This window comes from Bubalus bubalis, chromosome 14, assembly GCF_019923935.1.
Source record: "Bubalus bubalis isolate 160015118507 breed Murrah chromosome 14, NDDB_SH_1, whole genome shotgun sequence".
NCBI lineage: Eukaryota > Metazoa > Chordata > Mammalia > Artiodactyla > Bovidae > Bubalus > Bubalus bubalis.
In genome coordinates this window covers 74,005,918-74,020,206 of record NC_059170.1, presented here as the reverse complement: position 1 = coordinate 74,020,206, position 14,289 = coordinate 74,005,918, and the positions used below count along the sequence as shown (strand labels likewise).

The 14,289-nt window shown below is 38.9% G+C and overlaps 1 protein-coding gene across 3 annotated transcripts in view; it reads left to right on the top strand.

Annotated features, from left to right (window-relative positions):
• The window catches only part of MACROD2 (mono-ADP ribosylhydrolase 2), a 2,318,987-nt gene that overhangs the window by 2,199,602 nt on the left and 105,096 nt on the right, over positions 1-14,289 (top strand). For all 3 annotated transcript variants that reach the window (XM_044928284.2, XM_025264700.3, XM_025264701.3), the window contains exon 14: positions 9,243-9,320. In XM_044928284.2, the coding sequence (XP_044784219.2) occupies positions 9,243-9,320 (78 nt within the window). The remainder of the gene's footprint in view (positions 1-9,242; positions 9,321-14,289) is intronic.

Here is a 14,289-nt window from a genome sequence, read left to right as displayed (position 1 = left end):
TCTAACCATCTCATCCTCTACTGTCCCCTTCTCCTTTTGCCTTCCATCTTCCCCAGCATCAGGGTCTTTTCCAATAAGTCAACTCTTTGCATTAGGTGGCCAAAGTATTATAGCTTCAGCATCAGTCCTTCCAATGAATGTTCAACATTTATTTCCTTTAGGATTGACTGGTTTGATTTCTTTGCAGTCCAAAGAACTCTCAAAAGTCTTTTCCAGAACCACAATTCAAAAGCATCAATTCTTCAATGCTCAGCCTTCTTCATGGTCCAACTCCATATCCATACATGACTACTGGAAAAACCCTAGCTTTGAGTATATGGGCCTTTGTTGGCCAAGTGATGTCTCTGCCTTTTAATATGCTGTCTAGGTTTGATTAGTGGCTTCTTTAGGAAAAGGAAGAGAGATCTCAATTTCTGTCTCTGAACACACACACCGAGGAAAGGACATGTGAGCACACAGCAAGAAGGCTTCCTACTGTAAGCCAGGAGGAGGGCCCACCAGAAGCTGGAACAGCCAACAACTCAATCCTGGACTGTTCACTCCCACAGCTATGAGAAAACAAATTTCTGTTGTTTAAGTCATTCAGTCTATGGGATTTTTTATGACAGTCCTAGCAGACTAATATAGCCAGTCATTGCATTAGGAAAGTGTATTATAATGATTTCTAGACCTCTTAGTTAAACCTAGTCTAAAATAGTACTAGATTAAAATAAAATCTTCCTGGAAATAGAAAATAACATTTTACATTAATCTATAGTATATTTCCCAAGGTCGTCATAAAATAGCATCTCACAGTATTTGGTTTTAAAACAATTTTTCTTAGCATATAATGCAAATCATTGCCCTCATCATACAAATGGTTGTATACACCCCATTTCCTGTTATACCATATGTTGCCTGATTTTTTCCCCCACCAGGGTCAGTTTTAAAAATGAAGTTTATTAAACTTGTTTTGTTCTGCAAGACCAGGCTGTTCCCCTCTTCAACTTTCTCTAAGTTTCTTGGTCCACTATCTTTCCATCTGTGTACAAGTTTCATGAGGATGCTGGACATTGGAAACGGCTAGAAAGGTAAATGTTCTTTTTTAAAAAATGGGTGTAAAAGGATATAATTCTTAAAATAATATTTTAAAAGCACTTTTGAAATGTTTAACGTATACATATGTACACAACAAAATTAGAAAATGAACTTGCAAGGTCCAGCATGAGAGTCAGACTCTTAACTTGATTGGTTGAAAAGTCAGAGAGTGAGGAAAACATTTCATTGAGCCTCAATAACTGAGTCATTTGAGAGGCAATAGCCCCTCCATCAGTTCTTCTAGAAGCTCAGCTAACAGCCATCCACTCAGGGAGCATCCGAAACATTTTCTTCTTTTCCTCTTTCTACTCCCCTGATGCTGCCAAGTAACTGTTGACTCTTCTCTCTCCTGCCCCATCCATGGCTTCTGTTTCCTCCTTTCTCCTTGAGTAAATCTCTGCCTTTAAGCCACTCTCTGCTTTGAAACTTTCTCTGTATATTTTACCACCAAACACTCCAAGTCAAAGGAGCTGGTGGATTCCTTTCATCATAATCAAATGTGAGTTCTCTCCTGGTAAGTGGAGGTCTCATGAGAGGCCACCTTAATTCAGAGTCTGTTGGCCAGTCTACAGGTAACTGCTCAGGATCCATCTTTCACCTGTGGTCTAGTGCTCAGGATTATATGATACAAAACACCACTTTCCCCAACTTTCCCTCTTTAGGTGGCAGGCACTGACTTAATGTCCCATAACAAAAGGCAGCGTGGCATAAGAGAGCTGTAAGTCAGGAGAATAGAGGCAGCATTCCCATTTTTGCTATTAAGTAGTGAAAGACAGATTATTGACTATCTTGGCTGTCTTAGCTTGAGTTCTGCAGAAGCAAATTCTGAGACAGGGATGCGGGTACAAATTGTTTATTTGGGAGGTGGTCCCAGGAAGCCACAGGTGAGGCTTGGGGAAGTAAGGAGGACATCCAATAAGGGGTACTGTAATGAGCAGGTTACTTCCGAGGGGAACTGGGGCACCATTCCTCAGAGATATGTATAGAGAATATTCAGAATTGTTGGCCTAAGAGGCAGGGAAAATGAAGTGGATCCTTTGGGAGTCAGGAAGCTGGACATTGGCTCCTGGGTACTTCTGGCCTTTCTGGGCCAAGAGTGCTTTTCATCAGAGTCTTGGGAAGCAGCTCATCTCTTGGAACCATTTGTTGCAATCTCAGGGAGAGTCCAATGGGTATAGAGGATAGGGGAGGCTGGCTACTATAAGGCTTAGCTGACCTCTCTTGTTCTGTATTCCAACTGCTCTAGCTCTCAAGAGATCAGTTCTCTGTAGATCAATTCTCTGTAGATCTTAGAGATGGACTAGGGCTGAGAAAAAGTAAGAGAAGAGTGGAGTGAATCCAGCTTTGAGACTCCCAATACAACAAACACGTAGGATTATTTAGAATGGCTGAAGCTGTGATTCAATTTGAATATCTCATAGTAGAGGCAATAGTAAAGTAGCTTATGGCAGATCCAAGTAATGAATCCTTCTGCAGCCATCCAAATTAAAAAGTGTATTCAATAACATGGGAAAGTTAAAGGGAAACAAAAACAGAAAAAAGGAAGCACACCCATTTTCACTGGAGTGGGTCTGTGGATCTTTCTGGATGTGAGGAACAAAGAGATGCTCAGGAGAAGTTCTCCAGCTCTTCGAAGCTCACATAAAATGAGTCACTCTCACAAGGGCTCCAAGTGCGTATCTTAGTCTACAGACGTGTTCCATTCCATCATTTGGAAAGGAGACTAAAGTTGTGCTCTGATAAGGCAGGTTATGACTGGGTCCTTGGAGACTATAGGAACCCCTGGATCTCAGCAGGTGAGGTCTTGGCATCTCAGCCCCTCTCTCCAGGTTCCTGCCTAAAAACAGCCAGAGCCCAGAAGCTGAAGCAGCTATGAATCTGGACATCGAGTCTGTCTGTTGCCTCAGCTTCTCTGTGGAATAAAACAATCAACAAGTGTCCAACCACTAGGCTGTGAGCCTGCTCAGAGTGAAGATCCAAATACCCCTCCACCTCTCTTCTCAGGCGACGGTCCTCTCAGCAGTACTGTCTCAAAGACCTAGTATTATCAGATCAAATTAAACCAAAGTGTAAACAAAATTCTTCTCTTTTCCCTGACTTATAGATGGGCTACTTTTTTAAATGTTTATCTGCCTGTGCCAGATCTTAGCTGTGGCCCTTGGAATCCTGATCCTCATTGTGGTGTCTTTGATTGTGGCATGGGAACTGGTAGTTGCAGCCTTCGGGATCTAGTTCCCAGATCAGGGGTCAAACCCCACATTGGCAGCTTGGATTTTTAGCCACTGGACCACCAGGGAAGTCCCTCAGTGAACATTTTAATAGAATTGCAAGTCAGTCTGTGTTTGGAGCCATAGCTGCTTTTCATGCTTGTGCCCTGGTCAAAGTTTTCTTTCTTTCTTTTTTTTTTAATAAAGAGAGCCTGCAGTGCAAGGCTTAGCAAGGGAGAGGGAGGCAAGAACAGAAAGGCATCGGAGGATGGAGGTCAAGGATAGCGGGTCACAGACAACTAAACAAGAGCAGATTTGCCTTCGTTTACATTGCCAAAGGGGAAAAATCAACTTGATGGAAAGGGTAATTAAGCATTTCTTTTCCCATCATGGTCCAACCCGGTTTCATATCCAGCTGTTTTGTTTCACATTGTGATGCTCCTTCGTGGAGTCGCAGAATGAAAGACAGCCAGTGTATCATTGATGTCACACAGCACCACTTCCCCCACTGTTAACCTTTACTTTAGAAATAGGGAAAATCTACGTAAAACCTCAAGTAGGCAGATAGCAAGTGAAGAGTAGAAAGGTTTACAGAGTTGTTGTCTGGAAGGAAGAGATAATTTGAACAATTCAGCAGATTAGCATTATAAAATGTTTAAAATGGATTATCTGCCTAGACACCCTCAGGTCCTAAGATGCTGAAACTGAGATTATATAAAGTGAATGGAGTTTCTAGTTGTACATCTGGAATCACAGCCCCAGACTAGTGCCCATCCACTCATGATCAGTTCTCTTATTTGCTTATATTTGCAAAAACAAGTTGTGGAAGAATTATCACCTCCAGTCTTGGAACAAGCTGGTTTACCCAGGTGTACTGTTTGGAATATGGAATATGTTTTCTAACAGAAACAACGTTAGGGACTTCCCTGGTGTCCAGTGGTTCGAGACACCACACTTCCACTGCAGGAGACATGGATTCCATCCCTGGTGAGGAACTAAGATCCCACAGGCCACAGGGTGTTGCCAAAAAAAAAGAAACGAAGTTAATAGACATGATGGTATTTCTCTCCTCTGTGTCTCAAAGACTCTTAGTACCTAGATTCCGCAACTCTGGGAATGATTCTCGGCCTTTTAATGGGGGTTAATGAGAACATAATGGAGACAAATGGCTAACCATAGCTCAGCTGCCACTGCTCAGAGCAACAGCCTGTCCTGTGCACCCACTTCCTTTTTAGGCAAATACAGTCCAGCCTGTGTATCCAGCATCGCAGGTATCACACACAGTTCAGAGCCTTGCTATTTGAATCCTCTGGAAGCATATTACAGGATATATTTTTCCTGTATGTATGGAGGTTTCATCACTGCAAAGCTTCAAGGAGAGCCTAATCGGCTGTAGAGACTCTAGTTTATTGTGAATGATCACACTGTTCATCTGGAAGAAAAACTACTTTATTCCAATTGCTTCACACATTAAACCAGCTATTCAAAGGAACAGGCCAGGATAAATGTTTTCCTTGGTTTAATCAGTTTACAAGAATCAAAGAAAATCCTGATGATTGTGTTTCTGAGTGACTTTCATGTCAAGCCAAGGTACTCACGTGAGGAGGCTTACATCTTACAGAGCAAGAATATTTTATGTGTAGGTGTTCACGCATGGTATTTATTTTGTTCAGACCCAGTAGAACTTTTGCACCCAAATGACCTCTTGCCTCTCCTCTCAATAGTAGGCAGGGACTGCCTCTCTTACTAGATGGATTTAGTTCACCTCCCGTCTTGGAAATGTTCTCAAAGACAGTTAATCATCCATTCACAAAGTATTTTTTGACAGCTGGATTATCCTCCTCATTTATTAAATATATCTCCATATTGTTTTGAGCTATTTGCTCAGATCAGATCTTCCTTAAGAATTCAAGAATTGCCATCACTGATGAATTTATGGATGGACATCAAATTCTGTAGCTCCTCAATTATAGTACTAAAAATCTTTCGTAAAATGGCAGAGTCACTGGCAGTATACATTTCTATAGTTATTTTAACCTTGTTGGGGTCACATATCCCCATAAGAATATTACAGAAGCTCTCTCCTCGCATAAAAAATGAACATTTGAATATAAGCACACATTTGCATATCATTTCAAAAAGGTTTGTGGACCCCTAGAGTATATTTAGCGATGCTGCAGGGTTAACAGCTTTTGTTCTAAGGGGACATTTTCAAAAGAAAGAATATTTATTTTGATCTATAGTCTAGATATGTTGATTAAAAATTCAATAGTATCATCATTTATCACCACAGCTTAAATCTATACATGTACTAGCCTGTGTAGGCATGTGTGATTGACTACATTACAAATGACCTACTGTTTAGAATTTTTGTCTTTACAACTTTGGCCTGGCCATTCAATTTAATATTTGCATTTGCAAAAATTGTCTAATAGGACATTGACCTTAAGGGTTTTGAAAGTCATGATCTACATATAAAATTTAATTCAAATTCTTTATTAAAATATAACATTGACTGAATCTCAGAATTAGGTGATAGCTCTTCTACATTTTTTGAACACTATCAAATGATAATTTTTAGAATTAAATAAAATGTGAATCCAAGGTGATTCAAGAACTTAGCATAATAAATAACAAAACAACAACAACAAAAGAATTTAGTATATACAACTACAGTTTTCATGGTAGTTTATGGAACTTACAAAGGAAAAATAACCTCTTTTAATGACTATATACTGGATTTATTTTCCCTTTTTGATTATGAATAATGACTTTATATGTACATAGAATGTAGCTTTCATCACCTCCAAAGCAGAAAAGCTCCACTGTCATTTCAAACCTTTGACTATGTGTAATGTAATAGGAGCCATGGTTTAAAACATTCAGGATCAAATATAGTCTTAAGGAATTCATGAGACTGGAAATTCAGATAGCTCTTTGAATAGAAAAACTGTGGTGGAAACAATCTTCCATAGCCACCTGCTGTATGAGCTTATACTTTCTATCTTCCTTTATTACTGTAAATAAAATGATGCACATACGTGAAAGCATTTCTGGAAAAAAAGACTCACCTACAAGACAAGATGAACTTGTGGCTTTGGTGATGGGTCATGTGATGTGAAATCTTTGTCATCACATAAAAACATGTATTTCACACAGAATATGTTCAAACATTGTATTTCTAGGATGCATAGTTCTTTGTATATTTTATTTCCAAAATTAGGGCATATCTTTAAAATTTAGAGTGTGTTATAGTTCATTTCGTCTCATTTTTTAAATTCTACACAAAATAATAGAGCAAATAACAATTGATGATGTCTTGGATTCAATGAAATACACGGTATACATTAGAGCACATAAGATCAGAAAGTGCCTTAGCAATGCTGTAGCAACTCCTCAAGGAAACTAAAATTTAAGGATCATTTAACTTGCCAAAGACACAGATTTTGGTGACAAAATCGGCATAGTCTAGTAATTAATTTTTTAAATACTTTCACCATTTTATGTGACTCATAGCACCGTTAACTTAGAAACTCACTGTAAATCACTTTTCAAAAGACCATTTCTTAGGTCATATTTGGTTCATGAAACATAATGTTCATGTAAATTATAAAGTTTAGTGAATTATTCTTAAGTATAAATGAATAAATTTTAACTGCATACAGAATCTTGGATAATTTTGAAAGAAATGAGTGTTGTAACAGAGTACATATCAAATGATACCATTTTCTATAAGCTAGTAAAACTAACACCCTTTCAAAATTAAATTTAGCCTGGTCCATATAGTACCTTTTTAAAACTGTTCATTTTCAGTGTTCATGTGGAAAAAGTATTCAAATCATATTTTTTAATTCACGTGTTAGGTTCAAAATTAAAAAGGCATATTTTAATGGGAGCTGGTTTAAAACAGTTTGACTTGAGTGAGATAACAGTTTGGGAAATGTGTCTGTGCTAAAGTTTTGCTTCCAAATTTGGACTTTGAAATTTATTGTCAGTCTGAGAAAGAAATAAGAAGCTGTGCAGATAATTAAACATTTGCCTCGGGGGAATTATTTGCATTTAATTAAAACCATACACTTTGGGTGTGTACTTGCTTCACTGGTTATTAAATCTGAATCATGTTAACTACCCAGGTTTCTCACTTGTCCATCAAATGTTGCTAGTGGCAAGTTGGAGAAAAAAACTTTCTCATCATATTCCAAATCATATTGTTTGTTTGAAGCTGTTTCCTCATTTGGGGGTAGGGGGGACAAAAAAGTGGATAAGAGAAACAAGAATGATTTATTTTAGATTCCAACTGATTCATTCTGTTAGGGGTTAAAACCCAACTGAGGAGCATGAACTCAGGAGAGAAACCATTTGTCAGGAACAGACGCGCTGGCCTGCCATCCCCTGCTCTCTCCACGGCCACACGCATACAAGATTAGCTCATGGCTTTTTGGTATCTTTGGATCGCATTTAACCTCCAAAATCACTGCAGATGGTGACTGCAGCCAAAAATTAAAAAGACGTATATTCCTTGGAAGAAAAGTTATGACCAACCTAGACAGCATATTCAAAAGCAGAGACATTACTTTGCCAACAAAGGTTGGTCTAGTCAAGGCTATGGTTATTCCAGTGGTCATGTATGGATGTGAGAGTTGGACAATTAAGAAAGCTGAGCACCGAAGAATTGATGCTTTTGAACTGTGGTGTTGGAGAAGACTCTTGAGAGTTCCTTGTACTGCAAGGAGATCCAACCAGTCCATCCTAAAGGAAATCAGTCCTGAATGTTCACTGAAAGGACTGATGCTGAAGCTGAAACGCCAATACTTTGGCCACCTGATACGAAGAGTGGACTCATTTGAAAAGACCCAGTTGCTGGGAAAGATTAAAGGCAGGAGAAGAAGGGGACGACAGAGAATGAGATGGCTGGATGGCATCACCAACTCAATGGACATGAGTTTGAGTAAACTCTTGGAGTTGGTGATAGACAGGGAGGCCTGGCGTGCTGCAGCCCATGGGGTCGCAAAGAATCAGACACGACTGAGCAATTGAACTGAACTGAACTGAACCACGAGAAAAATATACACTAGACTGTAACCTCTTTGAGGGCAGAGATTTGTTGTTTTGTTCACTGTTGACTCCCCAGTATCAAGAACCATGTCTGACGTAGAGTTGGCACTTAATAAATATTTGTGGAATGAATGAAAGATTTATTTTCTGTCATTCTACCAATCTACTCACATGCTCTTACTGGTGATTTTTGAAAAGCCTCCAGATAAGTCTCAAATATCCAACAGGGGACCATTTCTAGCTTTGCAAGAGTCCATAAGTCACTGGAATCCTTTTAGCCACATTATTTCCTGTAAAGTACATCATATGATTTTAGGAAAAAAAGTGAACTTATACTGATCCCACATTTAAATATTCTACACAAGGGACAGGGTGAAGTTGCACAGAACAGAAGGTCTGTGCTCCCTTTTTGCCATTGTCCTACTGATATAGTTTCTGTGGAAGGTGATTTTGATTACCACTGGATTTCAAAGCTCTACATCTGGCCTTTTCAAGCACTCAAGGCTCCCATATATGCACAACAACAATAATGGAAGCATTAAGGACATTAAAATTATATTCCTTTAATCTTCTCTATTTTGCTTCCTTTCATATCATTCTGTATAATTCTCCTAAGACTTTCACTGATGCATAAAGCCTGCTTATATTTTCTTCTTTGTTGTAAAAAAAGATGTTCCAGCTGAATCCTTACAATTTTTACTTTGTAAACTTTGTGAAGACATCATATGTAGTACTTTAAGAAAAGCTTATTTATTGATGAAGATATTTAAGCATTTTAATGATATTATTTTTTAAATAATAAATTGTGTTCCCCAAACACATATCTGTTCTTTGAGTTCTGGAGGCTGCTGTATTTCCTGGTTAAAAAAACTGACTAAAGATTTTATTTGTTTGTTATGTCAGATTCTGCAGAGGATGACAATATAACAAAAGACAGTGAAGCAACAGATCATCCTGTGTGTGACCAAGAGCATCCCAGTGGTAAGTTGTGGGACTTATTTGTTTTCTGCTAAGGAATATTACATTTTATAAAATCCACATTTTAGTTTCTCTGGAATCTTGAACAACTCTGAGATTTAGGGATGCCTACCCTCCACACAGTCAAAAATTGGTGAACAACTTTATAGTCAGCTGTCTGTATCTGTAGTTCCATATCCAATGATTCAACCAACCACAGATTGTGTTGTACTATAGTACATATCGGAGAAGGCAATGGCACCCCACTCCAGTACTCTTGCCTGGAAAATCCCATGGGCGGAGGAGCCTGATAGGCTGCAGTCCATGGGGTCGCTAAGAGTCAGACATGACTGAGCGACTACACTTTCCCTTTTCACTTTCATGCATTATAGAAGGAAATGGCAACCCACTCCAGTGTTCTTGCCTGAATAATCCCAGGGACGGGGGAGCCTGGTGGGCTGACATCTATGGGGTTGCACAGAGTCAGACACGACTTAAGTGACTTAGCATAGCATCATAGCATAGTACATATTTGTTGAAAAAAAAGTTACCTGTATGTGGACTGCACAGTTCAAACTTGTGTTGCTCAAGTGTCAACTTATTTTATTAGTGCTAGATATCAGGTGATTGGTCAGTCAGTCAGTTCAGTTGCTCAGTCATGTTCAACTCTTTGCAACCCCATGGACTGCAGCACTCCAGGCTTCCCTGCCCATCAACAACTTTCATAGCTTCTTCAAACTCATGTCCATCGAGTCAGTGATGCTATCCAACCATCTCATCCTCTGTCATCCCCTTCTCCTCCTGATTGGTAGCTGCCACATTTAGAAGGGGTGTTTGCTCTCCACAGTCCTTGCTACTCACTAATTTTGTACCAGGCTGGCTTCATTTATTTTTGTTACCTGATTGAGGTCTATAGGCATTGGATTTGCAACTGCTGAAAAGAAAATATGATACCAGTGAGAATAAATGTGAAACAGGGAGACAGTAGAGCCAAGAAATTAAATTTGCATCTCCTTGGAATGCCAAGAAAAGATAATAGAACAAACAGAAATGAATCCATCTTTAAAAAAAAAAAAGAAAAAAATATTTTCCTAATGCAAACCAATTCTTCCGCCCAAAGCACAAGAGTACATGTTATATTTATAGGCAAAGGTAATGAAAACTCATATGAGAACAGAAACCTACAAATCCTCATGGAATTTCTGAAGATCAATAACAAAGGAAGGCATTTAAAGCATCTTGGAAATTCAAAATCAGTTTATAACTAAAATCACCAAAATCAAATTAGCCTTAGACTTCTTCCACAACTCTAAATTCTCAAAAATAAAAAAAATTTTAAAAAAAATGGAGTAACATTTCCAGAGCTCTAATGGACACTGCATCTATATTTAGTGAAGTTATTACTCATGCATGAAGTCAAGACTAATATTTTCTCAGGAATAGAAAGATTAAGAAAACATGCTACCCAAAGTATCCTTTCTGAAGAAACTAACAAAAGGCCTGTGAAGGCCTGAAACATTCAAGACTGAGAAAGGCACAGTTGGAAAGGACTATGTGATAAGAGACTCATTTACATGTATGAAAATGTTGGAATAATTGTTTCAAAATTAGTATCAAAAGAGCTTACTTAAATGATTGCTTTTACCTTTGAAAATTATATTTTTTTTAATGAGAAAGAAAAAGAAGGAGACAGTTTTTCTTTCAGCAGTGAGAGACTAAATAATATAGACCATTACTCTGACTGGACAACCTGGACTACACACACACACACACACACACACACACACACACATATATATATACACATATATATGAACATAGAGAGATAGAATTTGTAACTATTTTTACCTTAGGGAATTGGCTGATTCTGCAAAAGGCATCTTAAGTCCCACTGCTCAAAAGGGCCCTGGTAATGTGATATTTGGGGTTGAAACCCCAAAGATGTATATCTCTGCAGGAAAGATGAAACAGATATAGATCAGCCTTCTGAGAGATTGCTGCTCAGCTTTAAATCACCTCAATCCCCAGATTAAATTGAGATCAACCCAGATTACCAGTCCCTCTAGGTACCTGAGAAAAGCAAATGTAAATTATTTACTAGATGAAAGAAAGAAGAGCATTGTAAATGCCTGAAAATAGCCAGAAAAAAATAAAGAAACAAGGTAACATGTAAAACAAACAGTCAAGAGCAGGAAACCCACTTGGGCTGAAAATGTTAGTGTTATAAAACACAAAGACCATGCAAACCAGTTCCTCCACTGACAAGACAAGATTGAAAATTTTAACTGAGAGCTGAAAATTCAAAAGAGAAAAAGAAAAAGTCTAGAAGTAAAAGATGCCACTCTAAAATGAAGAATTCAGTGAATAGGTTTATGACTTATTAGATGCAAATGAGGGTTTCCCTCGTAGCTCAGTTCATAAAGAATCTACCTGCAGTGCATGAGACCCGGGCTTGATTCCTGGGTCAAGAAGATCCCTTGGAGAAGGAAATGGCAACCCACTCCAGTATTCCAGAATTTGTGAACTAGAAGTTAGGTCAGAAGAATATATCTGAACTAAAAGACAGGAGAGAAAGAATGGCAAACTAAAGAAAGGGGAAAGATGTGCAGGATACAAAGACAAAGTCTATTGCGCATATAATTGGAATCCTGGACAGAAAGGAGAGAGGGAATTGGACAGAAAAAATATCTGAAGAAATTTTGGTGAGAAATTTCCTACAATGAGAAGGGATATCAAGTCACATGTTCCAAATGTCCTTTGAACTCCAAGCAGAATAATTCCCAAACCATCATAGCAAAATTGCTGAAAGCCAGAGATAAACAGAACATCTGAAAGCAGTCATCAAACAACTGGACTGATAGCTGACTTTTCAGATGACACGATGGAAATAAAAAGACAATACAAAAGAGTCACTGCCACCCAAGAACTCTAAGCCCAGAGAAAAATGTATGTTTCAGGGATAAAGGTTTGGACTTCCCTGGTGGTCCTATGGTTAAAACTCCATGCTCCCAATGCAGGGAGCCTGGGTTCGATCCCTGGCCAGGGGACTAGATCACACACGCCACAAAGAAAGACCTCACATGCCAGCAACTAAGACCTGGCACAGCCAAATAACTATTAAAAAAAAAAAAAGAATAAAGATTAATTAACATTTCTGAGCAAGAAGGAAATGTGCATCACCAGAAAATTCTGGTGTTCTTCAGGTAGGAGGATATTGATGGCAAAAGGAATTATAAGATGACAGAAGGACTTATAAGCAAGGCAAATGGTAGTTATTGGATAAGTCTAAATGAACAGTGATGATACAAATCAATGATGATTATAATAAGAATAGTGTATTGTGGAAGTTAAGATAGACTTAGAGTCAAAATGCATCGCAATAATGGCATTTATTAGGATGAGATAAATTAAAGTATGCTAATATTTTTCCATTGTAATGGAAAATAGGAGCACCAATTCATATTAAAATTTGGTAAATCTCAGTGATGCCTGAAAGTTAAAAATGAGGTAAGCCCTGTGGTTGTCCCACTGACTGGAGAGAATTTGCAGGCCAGCAGACTTCTGAGTTGAGGAAAGAGCTGAGAGTGATGGAAAGCCAAGCATCTAGCATTTCCCAGGTGGAGTCCTGAAGAAGGGAGAGCTCCACACAGGGAACCCTCTTGAGACCTATAGAGTGTATGTGTGCTAAGTCGCTTCAGTCATGTCTGACCCTGTGTGACCCTATGGACTGTAGTCCACCAGGCTCCTCCGTCTATGCCTTCCTCCAACGGATCTTCCTGAACCAGCATCTCTTATGTCACCTGCACTGGCAGGTGGGTTCTTTACCACTAGTGCCATCCGGGGAGCACAGAGACCTACAGAGGGAATCCTTCAAGTCTTCAGAGGAGTATTGATCTGCACATGTGCAAGAGACTTGGGAAACCACACGAAAGGACTTGAGGTCCTGATATTTGGGGCTTCCACAGGGGTGAGAAGGGTGCCTGTTCCCACTAGCCAGACTGGAAAACCTAAGAATGCATGGGGGCCTCAGAAGGGGCTTGCCTCAGTAGTGGAGCAAAACTAGCAATACACCAAATACTGCTCTTGTCCTGTGCAAGCCAGCTTCAAAACAAGACTTGAAAGGATCAAACTGTTTGTAAATAACTTAACTTATCCTCAAATGAAACTCAAGAACATCTGTAAAACTAGAAACATACTTCACATCCAACAGAGTAATCAACAAAATTACCGGGCATGAAAAGAAGTATTGGAAGACAAATCTCCTTGCACTTCTTGTGTTTCTGCATGTTTTATGAGCAGAGAGCTTGAATGCCTTTGTTTTGGCCAGTTTTTTCAAGGATGTTTCTACAGGCATACCTCTTGAGATATTGTGGGTTGTGTTCCAGACCACCACAAGAAGGGAATATGACAATAAAGCCAGTCACATGAATTTTTTGGCTTCCCAATGCATGTGAAAGTTGGGTTTACACTCTACTGTTATCTATTAATTGTGCAATAACGCCAGGTCTAAAAAGAGAGCAGTACATATACCTTAACTAAAAAATACTTTATTGCTAAAAACTGCTAGCTACCATCTGAGTCTTTGATGAATCATGACCTTTGTGCTGGTGGAGGGTCTCACCTTGATGTGAGCCTTGATGCCGAGGCTGCTGACTGATCAGAGTGGTGGTTGCTGAAGGCTGGAGCAGCTGTGGTAATTTCTTAAAATAAGACAACAATGAATTTTTCCACATCATTGACTCTTCCTTCTATGGACAATTTCACTGTAGCATGCAGTGCTGTTTAATACCATTTTACCCACAGTAGAACTTCTTTCAAAATTGGACTCAATACTCACAAACCCTGTCGTTGCTTTCTCAAGTAAGTTTGTGTAATATTCTAAACCCTTTGCTGTCATGTCAACTATCTTTATAGCATCTTCACCAGAATTTGATTCCATCTCAAGAAGTTACTGTCTTTGCTCATCCATAAGAACTGCTCATCTGCTAAGGTT